Raw genomic sequence first — 23,015 nt, 5'->3', positions numbered from 1 at the left:
ATGTTGCAAAAATAACTGGGACTTACTCGTATTATAAAAAAAATATAATTTGCAAGGTAGTGTTCATGAAAATCAATCACTTTGTTATTTGCATCCAGATATGTATTATATGCAAGAACTCAGGTCAGTCACAAGACAAGTCCTAAAACATAATCATGTTGTGTCAGGTTCATTCATAACTGTACCATTTACATGTTCAAAACTACGAAGAGACAGTATCGCTGGTAGCACTTACTTTGATGACGAGAAATTCCAGTACTGCTAATACGTGAACTTAAAAGAGAGAGGAAAAACTATTCCCACATTTGGGAAATGTTAGTTCCTTTGTCGAGGGGAAAAGTGGGATAGGTTTGAGGATGCAGCACACATGACTCAGACTCAGTGAGGAAGCCACCTGTTGTGAGTAAAAGAGGATGCAAAGTTTCTCTCTGACACATTTCCCTTAATCTTTGTTGGTGCTCACTGATGGCTGATTTAGCGGAGGGGACAAAACAGTGAGTTTATCGGTCCCATTGAATTAGGGAAGGAAGTTGGCCATGCCCTTTCCAAGAAACCATTCCAGTATTTCCCTGAAGCCACTTAGGGAAATCATGGAAAACCTAAATCAAGGATGGCCAGATGCGGGTTTGAACCATCGTCCTCCCAAATGTGAGTCCAGCGTGGTAACCAACTCAAGTCCAATTTGCTAACCACTTCGCTCACTGATCTTCTCATATACATTTAAGGAGTTGGCTATTCTGACTACTGTTTCACAGTATACTTATTTCTTCAAGGAATTTGTTGTAATTGATCCATTGCAGTTGAAAAGAAACAATTATGTACATAATTACAATACCAGATGGCAAATGACATTCATTATTCCACATTAATGTTGTCTTTAGAACACAAAGGGGTGCACAATGCTGCAACTAAAATTTCTAATCACTTACCCAGGGATACAAAAGGTCTACCAAAAAGCAAAGCAAAATTTTAAAACAAACTGCAAAAGTTTCTCCTTGACAACTCCTTCTATTCCATAGAATACTTTCTTTTATTGTAATGTGTAAAAGGGGGTGGACAGAAATCGCCAACATACATCTGCAGGTTTTTTTAAACTTATTTATAATTATTCAGCATGTAGCCATATTTACATATTAATTTGTGCTGTGAATGGCAAATGACTCGTTCCGCATATTTGCTTGATGTATCATGCAAAATAATCCAAGGAACAAGAAATAAGTAAATCAAGTGAATTTCCCTTCTGATATCATTTTACAAGAAATGTGGTTGGCAATTGCTTAGGCCCATATTAGACTACAAATGTAAAAGTCCAGGGCTGAATTACCAGTTGGTCCTAGAATTTTTTTTAACCTAACACATCTTTCACTTCTGACAGTGCTTACGATATGTGAAAAAAAGAATGAAGTTACATCATGATTCAAACTCCTTGTTCAACTGTACCTGAAGTTGTTTTGAGGCTGGAAGAAGTCATGAATATACTTCCTACAAAATGTATCAAGAACAATACAAAGTTCAGTCTCAAGAAATAATTAAATATTTAGCCATTGACATCTACCGTGGCTTTAGCTGAAATAGCCACATAAATTGTCGAAAAAGCTAATGCAAGACTTAAATTTAGTGGTAAAATTCTTAAAAAAGAAAAACACATAGATCAACTGTGGAGGAGTCAGCCTGTAAGACACCTCTGTTACATACATGGCTCTTCACCATGTAAGATTAACAGACTACAGATAATCTTAAAATAAGAGCTGCGTGCTTCTGCATGCATTTGTGTAGTCATATTGAGAGTGTTACAGACAGTAAAAACTCAAATTTTGGTTGCTAAATGGCAAAGTGGATTAAGAAAAGGACTGCTAAAAAATTCAAAAACTATACAAGGTATCCCAGAATGTTTACCCTGATTCTAACAGATATTGCTGTTTACTTATGCCACGGACCTATGCTATCCTGTTTCTCGTGTGTTGACAAACTTGTTAAACTTCCATGACTCCTGAAACTGTTACTGGGAGCCCGGATATCTCCAATCATGGTACAACAAAGGTTCAGCACAACTAAGGGAAACCATCACCAGATGTCAAATTGGTTAAGGCATAGATGCAAATATTTTAAAAGCAGCAGGCAACCTTCATCCACAACAGACACTGTCGAAAACATACTAAATGTGTTGACGCAGTCATCATCCAAAAGAGAGAGACACACAGGTCATCAGCTTCAGGCACTGAAGATCACAGAACTAGTCACAACTGTACATTAAAAAATAAATAAATAAATAAAATAAATAAAAAAAATTAAAAACTCCAGATTTTGCAAAAGCTGATGCCTTGCAAATAATATGTTATTCTATATCAAAGGGATTGAAGATTATTTACAGCAAATAGCATTTTCAAATGAATCAATATTTCATTTAAGTGGTGTTGTAAATGGATGTAACATGTGTAATTGCGGCAACGGAAAGATTGTGAGGAAGCACACAAGGGATACCTGGAAGATCAGTGTCTGGTGTGCGCTAATGAATGCCAAAGTCATCAGTACATTCTTCTTCCATGTTATTGGTACTGTGTGCTTATAGACATATCAGAATTATGCTATACCCCAGTTCCATATGAAGCAGCCCAATGTAATGTTTCAACTAGATGGAGAACTGTCTCAGTGAACAACATGTAGTTGGGACTCTTTCAATGAAGAATTTCAAAATCAATGGATCAGAAGGGATGGCCCAATCCCACAGCTACATTATCCTACTGGATTTCTTCCTTTGGGGATATGTTAAGACCAAGGTGTACGTAAAACCTGTACCAGACAGGCACATTTTTTGAATGCAAATCTTTAAAAATGTCAAGCAACAAAATGTATGGTGTAGTACAGAGTACAATTTGGATGTTTTACACATTGCCAGTTACACTCAAATTGAGTGTATTAAATGACTGAAAACTTTATGATTGTGTGTATGCATGTGTCAAATATGGTGTCTGTGTTGATGTTAATTTCAGAGTTGAGATCACTTAAAATCTAGATAAACACTTTTGAATGCCCTGTATTATTATTACCTATAGGTATACATATTGTAAATACCATGACACTAAAAATAGAAAAGCTAACATATTCTAATATTATCCATTGTAAGGATTGGATGTAATGGTTGTGAAGATAATCGCTATCGTGATTTAGCATACAATACACAAATACAAGGAATATTATCCATGCACTGGAGATGATTTACAAGCGATGCACATAGTGGAGAAAGAAAGCAAGCTTGACGTATGTGAAGAACTAAAAATATTGATTCACTAAGACAGATTTGATAACAAGCATAATGTACAAACAGGAGAGGAGTAAGACATCCATCAACAGCTTCATGGACCTTTTCTGGATTTAGCAGTAACGTAATACACATGAGCAGTTTGCACAAACAACTATTGGTACGTTATTTCTTCATGTCCCATGTAAAATTTCTGGAATACTGCAGTCAGTATACTTGTTTACAGGACTAGCCAATATACAGGAAAGCAGATGGTTAAGCACGAAGTAGTTGTGCCGAGTGTTACCATTATAGGAAAGTAGCAATTTGGTGAATGGGTGGTAGTATGAAGAACCATAACAGAGTCAGGTGTTGCCAATTTTAAAGTAAGAGAAAGGACTTTATGTAGAAATACCTCTGATTTCATTTCATGTCTATTTTGTACTTTTTTTAAGTGCCTGTGTATGAGACTTTGAATGCAGACAGACACGCATGAAGGGAGCTTCACCCTTGAAACAGACAGCTCTAGATAACATTCCTCGCATTTGGGTGTTGTGTAGTAAATAATGATAATGGAAGTTCGTGTATGCATAGTGGTTGTTCTTCCTGCACAACATTCACCAGAAGTGTATGAGGTGAGGATACAAATGCCCCTACTTTACAGAGTGTATCAAATGGAAAATTCACTTTAGTAAAACTGTAAAATTAAAAGGAGAGAGAATGGCTGGCAACTGTTCACCTTGAGAGAGAGAGAGAGAGAGAGAGAGAGAGAGAGAAAATGTAGAATGGGTGCAACAGGTGGGTTTTCCTCACCCCGGAGTCTGACCGATCTGCCCTCAATCCCAGTCCTATCCCTCTTTTCCCCCAGATGAAAGAACTGATTGTTCCAAAGGCCAGCTATAGCTGTTTATTTATCTACTTTTAATGTTTATATTGACTGTACAGGAATTTCACTGCTGAAAGTAAGTACTGGCCTGCCACTCTGTCTCTTTATAACTGTACATTATACACAGATGAACCAAATCATTCTCACCACCGCCTACAATGAGACCGAATGCCACCTGTTATAGTTGTGTGACACAACAAGGAAAGTGCATAACCAGACCATACCAGAGGCAAACAAGGAATCATTCTAGCAATTATAAGGACCACAAATGGGGAAATTCACTGACATGCGATTTTGACAAAAAGTAGTTTTGTTACAGCGGTACCAGGAAAGAGCATTTCAGAAATGGCGAAGCCAATCAACTGCTAGTGTGCTACTGTTGTGAGCATCTATGGAATGAGAATGAAGGATGGTGAAATCACAAGTAGGCAACAAGGTGTCTGACACCAATGTCTTGCCACTGAATGTAGAGGTCAGATGCTTTCCCACTCTATAAATAAAGATAGGTAGCAATCTGATGACAAGAGTATAATGCTGGTGGAGGCATAAGTGTTTTGGAACATGCCTCTCAGCACACACTGTTGAATCAGTTCTGACTGCAGCAGGATTGGATCGTGTATCAATGAAAATGTGTTATGTGCTCAGATGAATGAAGTTTCTTGTTAGTTAAGGTCAACAATTGTGTCCCAACGTGCTGTCACCCAGGTGGGCAGCTGCTCATAATGAGCACTGTACCATGGGCACAACTGTTGAGGGCAGTATTATGCTATGGGAGATGTTGATCTGGGCTTCTGTGGGAGCTGTGGTAGTAATCAGATACATCTGTGAACTATATGACATCTGTGGACTATACGAACATTACTGCAGGGTACCAATACCCCTCCATTCATCTGTGACACTGTCTGGCACCCACAGACTGCCAGCCAGTAATTTACTGGATTTCCATGGCCTGTGCATAGACATCTGGTGCCATGTAACTCTGGAAACCTATTCAACGCTTGCTGAACACAAGCGAGCAGAACAGCTGCTGTATAGTGTTCCAGAGGTGGACCTACACATTATTAAACAGGCAGTCAATGTTTTGGCTCATCAGCATGTATCCTCTGCTGCATACCTTATGATGGGCTGTGGGGCACAAGTGTGGATTGTATTTTACTTTTTTTTGTGCTTTTAACCAATGTTTATGGGTCAGCATTAAGATGTTTTTTATTTAATTATTAATCTACATTTAAAACAATTTTTGAAATTTCAACATTTGGACTTATATATTTTGAAGCATATTTCTCTCTATCAAATGCAACCATGAATAAAACATAAGCTTCAAAGTTTTTATGTAGTTTTCAAATGTGGCAGTACTTCTTACCAACTCAAAAACTGAATTGGTGCTTTCATCTCTACTGTTCCCACTGAAATAATTTGCATCAAATCAAGAAAGGACTAAGTATTCTATTTGTTGTACTAAATGCTTTAAAAAGAGTCCCCAGAACACAGGGGGAAAGAAAACAGAAGGGGATAAATAAAAGAATAGAGCAGCAAAACTGAAAACAAGGCTGACTGCAGCAGCAAATGTATGTTGTATTTCTTCTCTATGGTTTCCATTACATAGGTAACATTCATCTTCCACATGAGAATTTAGTAAAGTTAACATCCATGTTTGGGAAGACTGATGAACTGGAAAAAGCATTTCCAAAGAAATGCAACCAAGAAAAATTAAACAATTCATGTAGTCAAACAGGAACGGGTTAACACAGACAGATATTTTCAATTTAAACACATGGCAACATCAAGGATGAGAAAGAGGAAAATCTCATCAAAAAACTAATACAAAGGCCCCACATACTGACCATTAAGCGATAGTTACACTTATATTCATATTTCTTTCATAAATATTACACATAACATCATACCTCTTTTACAGCTGCTAATTGTTTCTCAAATAACATATATTCCTTCCAGACTTCTGTACCTCTCCTGAAATCATGTCCTGCAATTGCAACAGCTTTCTCACAAACATCACGCACATAATCCTCATTACAGGCAGACCCTACACAACTGCGACTGTATCGGATATACTCTAGCCATATGTCAACAGCTGGAAGAAAATTAGAAATTTGGTATTTTAAATATTATCCTGAGTCAGTAATGTAAAACTGAATTAATAACAAATCAGAAAATTACACATGTAATCCTGCACTGATTTTTCAAATAAATTCAGAGCAGATTTCTTTTCTTCCTCTGACGTAGCAACAGCAGTTTCATCTCTTAACCAAGACAGCCAAAGACCTGGAACATAAAGTGATCACATTACTATATGAAATATAAGCAAAATTGCATTGTTTAAAATAAAATCTACTTACCAGGTGCCAAGGGAAAGTATTTACACATGCGTTCCCTGGCAGCACGCAGTCTGCTAAGATCAGCTAATTTTTGCAACGTAGTTATCAAAGCTACATGTCCACTGTAGTCATATGGATTCACACCAACCTACAGAAAAAACACAAATAGTTTTAGTAGCTTTAGGAAACTTACATATGAAACAGGATTTCATCTACAGCTGCTAGTTAGCTCAGTCTGTTACCAACAGTTTAGGAAATGCACAGAAGCTAAACGATGTCAAAGTTAGCATAAGGAGGGCTATGCGTGAAGCGTTCATTGAATTCGAAAGTAAAATTCTATGTACCGACTTGACAGAAAATCCTAGGAAGTTCTGGTCTTACGTTAAATCAGTAAGTGGCTCGAAACAGCATATCCAGACACTACGGGATGATGATGGCATTGAAACAGAGGATGACACGCGTAAAGCTGAAATACTAAACACCTTTTTCCAAAGCTGTTTCACAGAGGAAGACCGCACTGCAGTTCCTTCTCTAAATCCTCGCACAATCGAAAAAATGGCTGACATCGAAATAAGTGTCCAAGGAATAGAAAAGCAACTGGAATCACTCAATAGAGGAAAGTCCACTGGACCTGACGGGATACCAATTCGATTCTACACAGAGTACGCGAAAGAACTTGCCCCCCTTCTAACAGCCGTGTACCGCAAGTCTCTAGAGGAACGGAGGGTTCCAAATGATTGGAAAAGAGCACAGATAGTCCCAGTCTTCAAGAAGGGTCGTCGAGCAGATGCGCAAAACTATAGACCTATATCTCTTACGTCGATCTCTTGTAGAATTTTAGAACATGTTTTTTGCTCGCGTATCATGTCATTTCTGGAAACCCAGAATCTACTATGTAGGAATCAACATGGATTCCGGAAACAGCGATCGTGTGAGACCCAACTCGCCTTATTTGTTCATGAGACCCAGAAAATATTAGATACAGGCTCCCAGGTAGATGCTATTTTTCTTGACTTCCGGAAGGCGTTCGATACAGTTCCGCACTGTCGCCTGATAAACAAAGTAAGAGCCTACGGAATATCAGACCAGCTGTGTGGCTGGATTGAAGAGTTTTTAGCAAACAGAACACAGCATGTTGTTATCAATGGAGAGACGTCTACAGACGTTAAAGTAACCTCTGGCGTGCCACAGGGGAGTGTTATGGGACCATTGCTTTTCACAATATATATAAATGACTTAGTAGATAGTGTCGGAAGTTCCATGCGGCTTTTCGCGGATGATGCTGTAGTATACAGAGAAGTTGCTGCATTAGAAAATTGTAGCGAAATACAGGAAGATCTGCAGCGGATAGGCACTTGGTGCAGGGAGTGGCAACTGACCCTTAACATAGACAAATGTAATGTATTGCGAATACATAGAAAGAAGGATCCTTTATTGTATGATTATATGATAGCGGAACAAACACTGGTAGCAGTTACTTCTGTAAAATATCTGGGAGTATGCGTACGGAACGATTTGAAGTGGAATGATCATATAAAACTAATTGTTGGTAAGGCGGGTACCAGGTTGAGATTCATTGGGAGAGTGCTTAGAAAATGTAGTCCATCAACAAAGGAGGTGGCTTACAAAACACTCGTTCGACCTATACTTGAGTATTGCTCATCAGTGTGGGATCCGTACCAGGTCGGGTTGACGGAGGAGATAGAGAAGATCCAAAGAAGAGCGGCGCGTTTCGTCACTGGGTTATTTGGTAACCGTGATAGCGTTACGGAGATGTTTAATAAACTCAAGTGGCAGACTCTGCAAGAGAGGCGCTCTGCATCGCGGTGTAGCTTGCTCGCCAGGTTTCGAGAGGGTGCGTTTCTGGATGAGGTATCGAATATATTGCTTCCCCCTACTTATACCTCCCGAGGAGATCACGAATGTAAAATTAGAGAGATTAGAGCGCGCACGGAGGCTTTCAGACAGTCGTTCTTCCCGCGAACCATACGCGACTGGAACAGGAAAGGGAGGTAATGACAGTGGCACGTAAAGTGCCCTCCGCCACACACCGTTGGGTGGCTTGCGGAGTATCAATGTAGATGTAGATGTAGAGTCCTTTGCAATGCACAAGCCAAAGGTCTAAAACATTCATGCAGATTGTCTGACAACATAGACTCAAATTTCACTTCGAGTCTTGAATGACCCAGAAATAACTTTTTCATTGTTGTACATTGCTCTCATTACAGTGCTGACCCCCATGTAGAGTGTCTTTGCTAGTTCTGGATATACATTTTTTTTCTGTGGTTGGATATAGGTCCAAGACACCCATCAACACTTTAAACTAAAGTCTGATTAAAATTACTTGTTAGTTGGCTCTTCGCACCATGGAACTCAGTTTCTCTCATCAAAGCTTTCCTCATCACGCACAAACTGCATGTCTTTGCCACTGCACCACAGCAAAGCATTATCAGCTGGCATGCAGTTTTTTAGTGGTGTCATGTACAAGAATTTCTGTTAAAAGGCACCACTGGCACTCCATTTAACTGCTGCTAGAAAAAAAAATACTTTCTGCCCATGCTGGCAGCTCAATTTCTGTTGTTTGAACTTAAACAGAAGTGCAAATTACAGTTAATGTGGCAACACTGTAGCATTACATGACTAATCTCTAATGATATTTGGTTTTAATCTGAATGTGAAGACAGCAATGATGTGTGTGAAAACAGCCTGTCAATTGCATGATTCACATTTTGTGAAAGTATCTTACTTAACTTCTCGTGTACACTCCACCTGAGGTGGACATGGATAACCAAGTGAGGATTTCTCTCAACAAAAATGGAAAATGGCTTGAAAACTACATTGGTCATTTAACAGATGGATAATTAATATTCTGGTGCTCCCGGTTCTGACACACTCTTGTTTACCTCCTTGTTTTGCAAACTAACTGTTAAATGAATCATTCCAGTATTCACCTTAAATGATTTATGTAAACTGGCTGATTATGTATCACAACTGCCTGCTGCAACATGTTCATCACACACAGACATAAGATGCTGACAAAAGTAGCCATATTTAGCAATAAAATCTCCCATGTGAACATAGCACAGTGCTGTAATGACTCTTTTGATTTGCCAGGAGTTTCTAATGGTGATGGGGATTATCAACACAAAACATTCCCAGTTCAGAAACACACAGACTGATATGTATTACATTTTAGAAGTATCAATTACCTACGCCAAAGGAAGCCACTAATTTATATATAGATATGGACAGGAATACCAAACTATCATTATGTGTAGGATGGGGAAGGTCTAATATTACATGAAACCAATATGAAATTGATTTAGGACGTGAGAAAGAGAGACATGATATATTCTCCCACACACAAAAGTAGGGCTTGGCGCACAGTTCAATACAGACATCACAATAGTTAACGAACAAGCTGTCAGAAAGAACAGAAGCTGGAGAGGCTTCTCCACAACTGGCTAAAACAATATTTCATTAAACAATTAGTATGAAATTGGTTACTTTTTTAGGTCACATGTATGGAGTTTGACAGAGCACTGAAAGACCTGAGTCGAAACAAGGCCCTGGGAGTAGACAACATTCCATTAGAACTACTGACGGCCTTGGGAGAGCCAGTCCTGACAAAACTCTACCATCTGGTGAGCAAGATGTACGAGACAGGCGAAATACCCTCAGACTTCAAGAAGAATATAATAATTCCAATCCCAAAGAAAGCAGGTGTTGACAGATGTGAAAATTACCGAACTATCAGTTTAATAAGTCACAGCTGCAAAATACTAACGCGAATTGTTTACAGACAAATCGAAAAACTGGTAGAAGCCGACCTCGGGGAAGACCAGTTTGGATTCCGTAGAAATGTTGGTACACATGAGGCAATACTGACCTTACGACTTATCTTAGAAGAAAGATTAAGGAAAGGCAAAACTACGTTTCTAGCATTTGTAGCCTTAGAGAAAGCTTTTGACAATGTTGACTGGAATACTCTTTTTCAAATTCTGAAGGTGGCAGGGGTAAAATACAGGGAGCGAAAGGCTATTTACAATCTGTACAAAAACCAGATGGCAGTTATAAGAGTCGAGGCGCATGAAAGGGAAGCAGCGGTTGGGAAGGGAGTGAGACAGGGTTGTAGCCTCTCCCCAATGTTATTCAATCTGTATATTGAGCAAGCAGTAAAGGAAACGAAAGAAAAATTCGGAGTAGGTATTAAAATCCAAGGAGAAGAAATAAAAACTTTGAGGTTCGCCGATGACATTGTAATTCTGTCAGAGACAGCAAAGGACTTGGAAGAGCAGTTGAATGGAATGGACAGTGTCTTGAAAGGAGGATACAAGATGAACATCAACAAAAGCAAAACAAGGATAATGGAATGTAGCCAAATTAAGTCGGGTAATGCTGAGAGAATTAGATTAGGAAATGAGGCACTTAAAGTAGTAAAGGAGTTTTGCTATTTGGGGAGCAAAGTAACTGATGATGGTCGAAGTAGAGAGGATGTAAAATGTAGACTGGCAATGGCAAGGAAAGCGTTTCTGAAGAAGAGAAATTTGTTGACGTCGAGTATTGATTTAAGTGTCAGGAAGTCGTTTCTGAAAGTATTTGTATGGAGTGTAGCCATGTATGGAAGTGAAACATCGACAATAAATAGTTTAGACAAGAAGAGAATAGAAGCTTTCGAAATGTGGTGCTACAAAGGAATGCTGAAGATTAGATGGGTAGATCACGTAACTAATGAGGAAGTATTGAATAGGATTGGGGAGAAGAGAAGTTTGTGGCACAACTTGACTAGAAGAAGGGATTGTTTGGTAGGACATATCCTGAGGCATCAAGGGATCACAAATTTAGCATTGGAGGGCAGCGTGGAGAGTAAAAATGGTAGAGGGAGACCAAGAGATGAATACACTAAGCAGATTCAGAAGGATGTAGGTTGCAGTAGGTACTGGGAGATGAAGGAGCTTGCACAGGATAGATTAGCATGGAGAGCTGCATCAAACCAGTCTCAGGACTGAAGACCACAACAACAACAACATATGGTTTTTATGCACTTATTTATCATGATTAAATATTTACTAATGATATTCTCTAAAATACAGATCGTATGTTTGCAACGAGACTGAGAACATGTACCTGGACCCCAGATTGTGTTAAGGATTGGGAAGGAAATCGGCCATGCCCTTCCAGAGGAACCATCCCGGCATCTGCCTGGAGTGATTTAGGGAAATCACGGAAAATCAAAATCTGGATGGCCAGAAGCTAGTCTGAACCACTGTCCTCCCAAATGTGAGTCCAGTGTGCTAACCACTGCACCACTCGCTTGTGCCTGAAGCATACATAATAACCTTATTGGCTGAGAGTAGCCAATCAGAAAAAACATGATGCCTGCAGTGCCTCTGGTGAATAAGATGCAAAACCTTCGAAGCAACAATGTACGTGGCACCTCTCTCAGAATAAGTGTTAACTTGAAAAGCTTGTTGCTGTTGCAGTGCCATTAGTGAAGAGAGATGCAAAATTATGGAACAAAAGATTTATGATTCATTTACAAGTGCAATAATTTTGAGTTTAAACAGATCCTCGTCTGCTGCATGGGCTAATTATATTCCAAACAAAATAGATTTAATATTTTTTGGAATTAACAACATTAGGAGGCAAATTTACACAATTCTAATGGTGTCTTTATTATGTTACATGTATTTTATAGAGGTAATTGGCATCAAAAATGATGTGCTAGTGAAAATGATAATTGCATCGAAACTATTATATGTTTTCATGAGTTATATTTTATATGTTGGAAAATTTATGAATATGATACTTACAAAAATATCACTAATTGTTAAATCTATTGAATTGTAGGTACAGTAGAGTCCTGTTAAACCAAACTAATTAGGCCTGGACCTTGTTTGGATTACCGATTTGTTCGGATTAGCCGGAATTACAGTGACGAGTTTCTAAAATGAAGTATATCAAGCAGATAAGTAGGTAAACCATAGTAACAAATGAGAACAAGTGTGGGAACAATGGCTCACTCTCACTACCTACCCTTGTTGTTGTGCACTGTTGAGACCTTTGTAGTGTCTGAGGTCAGTGCACTGCCAGTTGGCTCGTAATGCGCTTGGTTATGTTAGTTATTGATCGCTGGCATGCATAACAGTTGTATCGTTTTCATTCAGAAGTAGTGGTGGACTTATTTTCGTCATGAGTAAATGGAAACATACAACGTTAACTCTCAAAGAAAAACTGAATGCTTTAAAACGGGTAGACAATGATAAGAATGTATCTAAACTGGCAACTGAACTCGGTGTTGGTAAAGCAACCACTTGTGATTGGAAGAAGAACTGAGTGAAGCTTGAACAGTCCTGTGCAACATCTTCGGGAAAAACACTTGAAATTTGGCAGACTTTGAAACAGTCTCTGTATGATAAAGTGGATGAAGCTCTTTTTCTCTGGTTTATGCAGGAAAGAGAAAGGGGAACTTCTCTGAGTGGAGCACTGGTTCAGGAGAAGGCTGTTTACCTGAACCAGTTACTGAATGGTGATGCGTCTTTTAGTGCGAGTACAGGTTGGTTGGACAGATTCAAAAAACGTCATGGAATCCATCAGCTAACAATTCTGGAGAGAAGCTTTCTTCTGACCGTGATGCAGTGAAGGAATACTTGGGTGAGTTTGAAAAAGTGATAAGAGAGGGAAAGTATTCTCCCCAACAGATTTATAACGCTAACGAGACTGGCCTTAATTTTAGGGCATTGCCAACAAAAAGCCTGGCATCAGAAGCAGAAGACCATGCTCCTGGTTTTAAAATGTGCAAAGATCGTGTGACTTTATTAGCGTGCAGAAACACTACTGGTAATCACAAGCTGACTTTAATGCTGTTCGGAAAATCTGCTAGGCCCAGAGCTTTTAAAAATTGCAACGTGAAGTCCCTGCCTGTATATTATCGCAACCAGAAAAAAGCATGGATGGGTGGTAAGCTGTTCAAAGACGGTTTCATGGCCAGTTTGTTCCCTCTGTTCAACAGTTTTCTAAGGAAAATCATTTGTTTTCCTGTGCAATCCTTCTGATTGATAACGCACCATCTCACCCCAGCACTGAGGAATTATGTGATGCAGAAATTGTGGCGAAGTTTTTGTCGCTGAATGTTACAGCACTTCTACAGCTGATGGACCAGGGCGTACAGCAAACATTAAAACTGATTTACAGAAAACAATTTTTAAGAATGCTGATCCAAGATGATAGAATTCCTTTAGTGGACCAAATACAAAAGAACCAGTGTGAAGGATGTTGTTTATTGGGCTGCTGAGGCATGCCAGAATATTTCAGAAAATACTCTGAGAAAATCGTGGAGAAAACTGTGGACATCTGTTGAATTTCAGGACAACATAGTTGAAAATCTACTACAACTGATACAGACAATCCCTGGATGTGAAGAAGCTAGTGAAGAAAATGTAGATGAGTGGATGGCAGGGGATGTGGCGTGTGTGGAGAACCTTACTGACGCTGATTTAGTTGCCGCTGTGACTCAAGACCAGGAAAAGTGGACTGCTGTGACAGAAGTGACAATGAGCCTGAAAGCGACGAAGGAGATCTGGTGCCATACAGTGACACAGCAGAAGCCCTTGACCTCGCGCTACGTTATTGGAGCAACAGCCCACTGCTACACGTGCTAATTTGATGTTTATGAGACGATGGCGCAGCTATGCATCATATAAAGACTGTCTTCATTATGCCCAAAAACAATGACTGAGTTTTTGTAATCTTAACAGTAGGGATAAAATGTCCGCTGTATTTTAGTAAGTTTGACAGCTTTTCTTTCATTGTTATGCATTGTTTAAGCCTAATGTTATCTTGCCAATTTTTGTAATACATGTTTATTGTACTGTGTAAATTAAAAATAGTGTGTATGTACAGCAGTTTAATGCACAGTTTTCCATACTTAGACTAACATTTTTCATATTTCAGATTAACTGAACATTCGGATTACCGGGGTTCGGATTAGCAGGACTCTGTTGTATTTAAAATTTTGCAATGTATGGACAAAATAGTCGTTTAAAATTTTGCAACAGATAGATACAAACTATCCTGGGAAAGATTGGAAACAAAGTTTCAAGAACTTAGCTTTAAATGATGAGTCTACGAATATGCTACTACTCTCTAAATATGCTCCTGTAGGAATAAAGAGGAGGACATGAAATTAATTACAGCACTCACAGAGACATTTAAACAGCCATTCCTTTCACATTTGGAACTTTAACAGAATGGAAAGCAGCACTAATAATTGGCACAAGGGGAAGTACCGACTGACATGCACTTCACAGTGGTTTGCACAGTATGGATGTAGATTTATGACCCTGTGGTTATCTCACTGACTGGCAAAGTAGCATGAAACTGTTAACACGGGAGTAAGTGCAAAAACATCTGTCTGTGCAGACAAACTGCTCTGCAGTGTAGGCCAACATCTGGGTTAGGTTGGAGTACAATAGTCTAGTTGTGATTTGACAAATCAACAAACATAATACTGAAAGATCTGGCTGTGGTGACAGATGTCTATAGCATGGTCCCAGGTCTGGGTTATGCTGGAATGTAACAGTCTGGTTGTGAGTTGGCGAAGCCAATGAATGTAACAGTGAAAAATGTGTCTGTGGTGACAGACTGATCTGCAAAAAATTTGTTTACTGGTCTATACCGCAGTTTGTTTAGGCTACACTGAACAGTGACATTTCAGCTGTTACATGTTAAATAATATTTACCCCCAGAATGAGATATTCACTCTGCAGCGGAGGGTGCGCTGATATGAAATTTCTTGGCAGATTGTGTGCCAGACTGAGACTCGAACTAGGCACCTTTGCCTTTCGCGAGCAAGTGCTCTAGCAACTGAGCTATCCAAGTGCGACTCACAACCTGTCCTCACAGCTTCAATTCTGCCAGTACTTCATCTCCTACCTTCCACACTTTACAGAAGCTCTTCTGTGAACCTTGCAGAACTAGCACTCCTGGAAGAAAGGATATTGCGGACACATGGCTTAGCCACAGTTTGAGGTATGTTTCCAGAATGAGATATTCACTCTGCGGCAGAGTGTGTGCTGATATGAAACTTCCTGGCAGATTAAAACAGTGTGGCGGATCGAGACTCAAACTCAGGAACTTTGCCTTTCGTGGGCAAGTGCTACCAACTGAGCTATCCAAGCACGACTCACAACCCATCCTCACAGCTTCAATTCTGCCAGTACCTCAGCTCCTACCTTCCAAACTTCACAGAAGCTCTTCTGTGAACCTTGTAGAACTAGCACTCCTGGAAGAAAGGATACTGCGGAGACATGGCTTAGCCACAGTTTGGGGGATGTTTCCAGAATGAGATATACACTCTGCAGCAGAATGTGTGCTGATATGAAACTTCCATGTAATTATAGACCAATATCTTCAACATAGGTTTGGTGCAGGAAGTTGAACATATTCTGTGTCTGAATACAACAAATTTCCTTGAAACAGGAAAGTTTGTGTATACAAGTCAGTTTTGGGAAAATGTACCTCATCCATAAAGGCAATGGCGAACAGAACACTAGTGTGACCCATTCTTGAGTACTGCTTGAGTGTCTACGATCCCAGTCAGGTCAGATTACAGGTACACACCGAAGGAATTCATATGTGGTCTGCTAGATTTGTTACCAGCAGGTTCACTCATCAGACAAGTATTATGGAGATGCTTTGTGAACACAAATGGGAATCCTGGAGGAAAAACTATGTTCTTTTCACAATTCACTATTGAGCAAATTTAGGGAACCAGCATTTGGAGCCAACTGCATAATGATTCTACTGTCACAAACATACATTTCACATACGGACCATGAAGATAAGGAACACAAAATTAGGGCTCATATGGACACTTTTAGACAGTCATTTTTTCCTCACTCTATTTGCGAATGGAACACTCGAGGAAATGATGGTTTTTGGAGTATGTATGTTCATTCAGATTGGAAAAGTTTGGAGAATGTCTTTACCCAGCAATGGATGTCATACGTCAGGTGATGATGTACATACACTATCACAATTACGAGGGCGGGTCAAATATAAATGGGACTTTATTTTTTATTTAAATTCATTTATTGAAAAACTCAAGGCAATTATAATTTATTTTTCCACATAGTCTCCTGCTTTGGAAATGCATTTGTCCCAGCGTATGGGCAGCTTTCTGATGCCCCCATCATAAAAAGAACTGGGCCGTGTCACCAGCCTGTTGCGCACTAAGTCTTCCACACTCTCGTCATCTTCAAATTATCACCCTCCTACAGCTTCTTTAAGTGGTCAGAATAAATAGAACTCGCAGGGTGATAAGTTGGGGCTGTAAGGAGGATGATCGAGTGCAGTCCAGTGCATTTCCTGTAGCTTCGAGACAGTTGAGCTGCTGTATGGGATCGCACATTCTTGTGAAGGAGGATGACCTGTCGAATCGATTGGTCTCGTCTTTTGCGGTGATATGCAACTCTCGCCTTGTTCAACAGTTCGCATTAGTAAGCAGCATTGTTTGTGCATCGCTCATGCAAAAAATCAATCAGCAAAATGCCTCGCTGATTGAAAAAACAAATGGTTGAAAGAACCTTGCCAAGCTGACAGTCGAGTCTTGGCTTTCACTGGTGCTGCTTCCCCTTTCCTCTGCACCTCCTTACTGGCTTGTTTGAATTCTGGAATGTAGTGGTGAACCCATGTTGCGTCGACGGTGACAATTCGACTCAAAAATGCATCACCTTCTTCCGCCAACCTTGCTTTAAGCCTCTAACAGACCTCCAAATGTCTCAACTTAAGATTTTTGGTCAAAAGTTTATGGACCCTCTGGAACACACTTTACAGAACTGCAGGTCATTTGCAATGATTGCTTGACAGCTCCCACAACTGATTCCGACTTTTTGGTGCAATTTCTGATACTCTCACCTGTCGATCATCAGCAATAATGTCTTAATCGTACAAATGTTTTTGTCTGTAATGCTGGTCCAAGGACGGCAATCGTGTTGCTGATTTTCCACACATTCTTGTCCTTCATTCCTTGGACTTTTTATGTGAGGCAAACACAGGTGTTCTTGATTATGTTTTATTACCAAACTGTGCAGTCAATCTTTGGCAAATTTCCAGTGCTGCAACTCCTTCATGAGCAAGAAATTTGGTAATTATGCTTTGCACAATGGAGGGGTGAACCTGTTGTCAGACATCATGAGCGTTACTGATGAAATTGTGAGAAATAGATAACAGCACACACTGGTGGTCCCGCCTAAGCGTAGCATAAGCACGGGCCAGTCCTACCAGCTGTTGATGTTCAGGAACAAAAATTTCGTTTATATTTGATCCCTCCTCGTAGTATGGTGGTTTAGCAACAAAGCCCACTTTCATTTGGATGGGTTCGTCAATAAGCATAACAGTACATGAAGGTTTCGAAAGATGATTTCATTCCCATTATCCAAACTGACCCTGATTTCAACAAGATGTGGTTAAAAAAAGATGGAGCTTGACCCCATCAAAGCAGGAGAATGTTTGATGTCCTGGATGAGCACTTTGGAGACCACATTCTGGCTCTGGCCACTGGCACAGGCCTCAATTGGTTGCCATATTCTCCAGATCCCAACACATGTGACTCCTTTTTGTAAGGCTATTTAAAATACAAGATGTACAGCAATAACCCCAAAACTATTGCGGAGCTGAAAACAGCTATTCAGGAGGTCATCGACAGCATCGATTTTCTGACACTTCAGTGGGTCACGCAAAATTTAACTTTTTGTCTGTGCCACACCTTCACTAATGTTGACAGGCATATCAAACATGTCAAGTTAAATCCGAATATTTGCAGTGATGTTTATAAGTTGAATAAAGCGTGTGTACGCCATAGTTTGTAACTAATTTGCGTTTTCTTTTCATAGACGCCTAGTGCAATAACTGTCACCCTGTAATAACACAGTGCAATGTTCTAATTTCAGTATTTTATCATGTGATGATACGAGGCCCATTCATTGAAATGTTAAATGACTTCATCATGTTCAAAGTGCCTAACTATACTGTTTATATATTTGTACAAAGCTTGTTAGTGGATTAAGCACATCTGGAGAAGGAAACTACTTGCCAAAACTTGTAACATCAATATTTTTTTCATATATCCAAGCAATCATGATGTAATTTAATAAATTATTACATGAAATTTTTATAACTTGTTTACAAAGCCTACAAGTACAGGTAAATCACAAAAAACAACAAACAATCAGAAAAACACAAACAAACTGATTGAAGGTTAACACATTGTTGCCAACTATATGCAAACCAACAGCATAACAATTTGCTTGCATCTTCTGTGTATAAAAGGTAACTGTATATCAGAGTATAATACTGTAGTTTGTATAGTGAAAGAAGAATCCAAACAGCTTGCAAGCATGAGGTGCAAAACGCTGGGGTCAGATCTACCTGAAAGCCATAGTCAACTGATAACAATGAGGCACTGCCACAGAAATGTAAACAAAGCTGAATTACTGGACTGGTCATCACAGGAGTGCAAAGCAGCTGCACTAAGGCCATGACAACTGTCAAAATTTGTGTCTCAGTATATGGACTACAATACAAGAGTTATTATCACAACAAGAATAGTATGTGGTGCTTGAGGATTTAAATGAATTACAGAGTTGTCATTTACCAGACAAACTGTAGTGGAGGATCTATGTAAGGAGATGAAACTCAAACCACGATTGAGTGGCAATTAACTGCTCATTGTTGTCATGTTCAGAGACTGTTGATACATTTTATAACTAAAGGCTCAGGATCGAGTAATTTGTGTTGCTCACAATGATATACAAATACGTTTACTGATGCTTGTACCTTAGGCAAATGTCCTTAGACAACCTACATCATTAACAATCACTCTGCAATACAACAACATGATAGGCTAATATAAAGAGCTATATCTACTTTGTTGTAGCTCTCCTGTTTTAATGGAATGAAAAGAGAACCGTACAATTTGTGATTTTCATTTGTTTCTCATTTACTCTGTTCTAGAATGAACAGAGAGACACAGCACTAGATGGTATTATGGCAGAGCCTACGTCAACCCTTTCCATAACAAAAGCCACTGAAATAGGTATTTTCTTGGTGTGAGCAACTAACAGATTCAAAGTAGCTCTAAACGGAAGACCATGTCTTTGATGACATAAATTTTAGAATGATGATAGTGTGTTTGTAGTCGACACAGGCACCATAAATTATTTTTGTACCTTAGCAGTGACAACGCTTAATGGATCATTTGTGTTTGAGTTATGTATTAACTGTTGCATGACATAGGTGTATAATATACATTGCAATAGTCACTGAAAGGTTGTTTATTATTTGGTACAGCTTTAATGAATTTACCTTTGAGTTTTAGTTCTCAGTATCTATAATAAAAAATTGTTTAAATATGGAGGGAACTTACACCTGACACTTGTTACACATCAAATCATAAACATATCCTGCATTTTGTGTTAATATTTTCTGGCTTCGCCATCTCACGGGCAGACCATCGTCTTCCAGCCCAACCTATATATCAGGCTACGCTACAGATCAGAATGTGGAAAGTGCATATTACGTAGTTTAACCTCAATACCCATTATATGATATGGCTTTCACCAAAATGATACAGAATCGATGCGTTTGTCTCTTTGGCCCTTGTATCACACTAATTGAATATTAGAGTAAAATGTCAAGCAAATAATTGTTTATTTACCTCTGTTTCAATTACTCAAAGATCAACGTTTATTATTAACTAGAAATAAAAATACCTTTTCTTCTAGCTCCTGTGCTTCCTTTTCCAATTTTGCTTCTTCTTCATCCGAGTTGGACGAGGAATCTGAATCACTGTCGGAATTTTGGTCAAACAACAAATCATTACCACCCTCGACTTCTTCTTCAGCAGTCATTTTATGGGCAGATTCGTCACTGTTTTCGTTAGAGCAAGATAAGTCTCTTAATGCATCATTATCAACTTCCATCGCACTACTTACTCGTCACCATGAATCCCTCCATTATACAAATCATAACAAACACATTAACAACAAAACACAAAGATATAGTCGCGCAGCTAGAAAAATACTTCAAAGATGCTATACAAGACACATTTCCGTCCAAGGCTGTTAGAATTCTAACTTCCTTGTTTCCGCCCTTGATATCATTGGTTTGCGCTAGTGAGGAGTTAGAGATTTTTGAAAAGCAAACTTGGTAATTGAGATGTATTGACTATGGCATTCATCCTGCAAACATTATATAGAGCATATGTTGCCACTCAAAGTTTATTATTAAGATCAGGCACTGTCAGTGCAGCCTCAGTAGGACAGGCTTGAAAATGCACCCCTAAGATTCGAAACTAGTCAACCTATAAATACTGCAACTGTTGACAGCACGATTAATAAACGCTTTAGGAATTTTAAATAAAGTTGTTATTCCCCGTCAACGAAATGTTGAAACTGAGATATTGTTAACTGATTTAGTGGTTACTCCCTCAAGTGTATTTTACCTCAGCACACAACACTTGACATAGCGATCCACATCGTCCTTCTTTTTGCACTGTATCGACCCTGGTGTCAACCAGGCCTACCTCCTAAGAAATTTTGCCTACGCCTGCCCTTATAGCTTCTAATTATGAATCAAACGTTCCTTCTATATCTGACTCAATTTTCTTCGCCTCAGCTTTCACTGTTTGTCCTACACTTGTCTCTACCGAATCTATCTCTGTTTTTGTTGAACAAAAGCTTGAAGATGAAGAAATGGTGCTGGAATGTTCTGAGGCAGAGTTTAATTGGACTCACATCCTCATTTGCAATTTCCCACAAGTTTGTATTTTTCAGAATTCAGGTACAAATAGTTCATTAAATTCATAAACCATTACTCTAATTTTTTTCTGCAACTTGCAATAGTCCATACGTATGTAGTAGACCTAAGATTTATTGCAGACTTAACTAAATTATAGAAAAAATAACATTTTTAATAGGAAAAACTCATTAAATTAAAATGTAAGATGTGACATTTTGTATCCTTGTATTATACATAATAGGTGAAATTAAATAGATCTAGTACCTTAGGAATCAGGTCATGCATATCTGGTAAACATTTGGTCTCCTTCAAATTCATAACATTAAATGGTAGCTCAATTTCAGGAAGAATTTTGGAAAAAAATTGCATGAATTTCCTTGTAATTCTTTTAATAACCACAAGCAGATTAAAAAATATTCAAAATACTTCTAATTTGTTTAGAAAATGTGCTGCATTACTTTATATCAACAAAAAACCTGCAAAACATATACATTACAAACTGTGCACAAAAGAAATAGGTGTTGATTTTTACAAAATATTGAGCCAGAAAAGTACCCTGTATTCTTAATGTGTATATTAGGTTTTTTCGATTGAATAAATTTTTCTAAATTTTTCAAACTATATTCACCAACAGAAAATAGAATCGTTTAATCATTAGTGTATGATTTATAATTTAATGTTGTAATATTTAGAGTTAAAGAAGATGAAGAAAAATTAAATAGTTAAACTTTTGTAAGTTACTTTTATTAGGACAGTTCACCTTTTTAAAGAATCGATGAATTATCACTCAACTGGAATAATCTATTCATTTCTCTTAACAATAATTATGCAAGTAAATAATAGATCGGGAACCAAAAATACAAATTCCTGAAAAACAAATAAAAAATAAGAGTGGTAAACATTATCCAAAGTCGATTTGATCTTTGATAATAAGACCAAGTAGTTACTGAAAAACGACATTAATGACTGATAATTATATTCTAGCACCTGAGTGGATAAATTTGAAAAAAAAATCATTTGTATGTTTATTCTTAAAAATTGGGTGAATCAGTATATCAAGAATTTATAAAAAGATAGGCAAAAATTTGGAATAAAAGTAATGAAAAATTAATACTATTATTGAAAATAATGATGAAATTATTCCATTAGAAGAATGTGAAAATAATTGAGTTGTTGTTTTTCGCGATTTCCTTATTGAAAATCAAAATGTAGTTGAAGACCTAAAAAATTGTTTGTTTTTCTTTAGCTCGAACTGCCTCAAAAATACGTAAACAATTAATTGGCAAAAATCTAATATTTTGAAAAATTTTCAGACAATATAGCACAAATAAAATTATAATTATCATGACTTTGATGTTTGTGATTTGATATTTATCGATTCTAAAGAAATGTATAGTAAAAGTCGAAATGCAGGTGAATTTGTTTTATTGAAATACATACGACAAAAAAATTAATAATCATAAATACAGAGAAAAGATTAACAATTTTTTAAATGTTAAAAGTTACAAATAAACATTTAATATAAAATTTTTGAAAATAAAAAAGTTAAATATGAAAATGCTGAATATAAAACGATAAATACAAAAACGGTGAACATAAAAAGTTGATCAGAAAACATTAAATATGTACATTCAATGTAAAATAAAAAACAGTATTGTATTATTATTCTTAATGAATGTTTAAATAAGCGACCCAGAGGTTATTAAAAAGCTAGACGAAATATAAAGATAAAAGAAGAATTAAAAGAAGAGTTTAA

General features: G+C 38.1%; 1 protein-coding gene across 1 annotated transcript in view; it reads right to left on the bottom strand.

Annotated features, from left to right (window-relative positions):
* Positions 1–20,525, bottom strand: part of LOC124544699 (squamous cell carcinoma antigen recognized by T-cells 3) — an 89,865-nt gene extending 69,340 nt beyond the window's left edge. The window contains exons 1-4 of the mRNA XM_047123338.1: positions 20,233–20,525; positions 6,482–6,608; positions 6,303–6,407; positions 6,032–6,216 (exon numbers count right to left, since the gene is read on the bottom strand). Coding sequence (XP_046979294.1) covers positions 6,032–6,216; positions 6,303–6,407; positions 6,482–6,608; positions 20,233–20,442 — 627 coding nt within the window. The 5' untranslated portion in view covers positions 20,443–20,525. The remainder of the gene's footprint in view (positions 1–6,031; positions 6,217–6,302; positions 6,408–6,481; positions 6,609–20,232) is intronic.
* Between the last annotated feature and the right edge of the window lie 2,490 nt (positions 20,526–23,015).

Source organism: Schistocerca americana, chromosome 8 (assembly GCF_021461395.2).
Source record: "Schistocerca americana isolate TAMUIC-IGC-003095 chromosome 8, iqSchAmer2.1, whole genome shotgun sequence".
Classification (NCBI taxonomy): Eukaryota; Metazoa; Arthropoda; class Insecta; order Orthoptera; family Acrididae; genus Schistocerca; species Schistocerca americana.
Note: the sequence above shows the minus strand (reverse complement) of the source record. Positions and strands in the feature narration are given on the sequence as shown.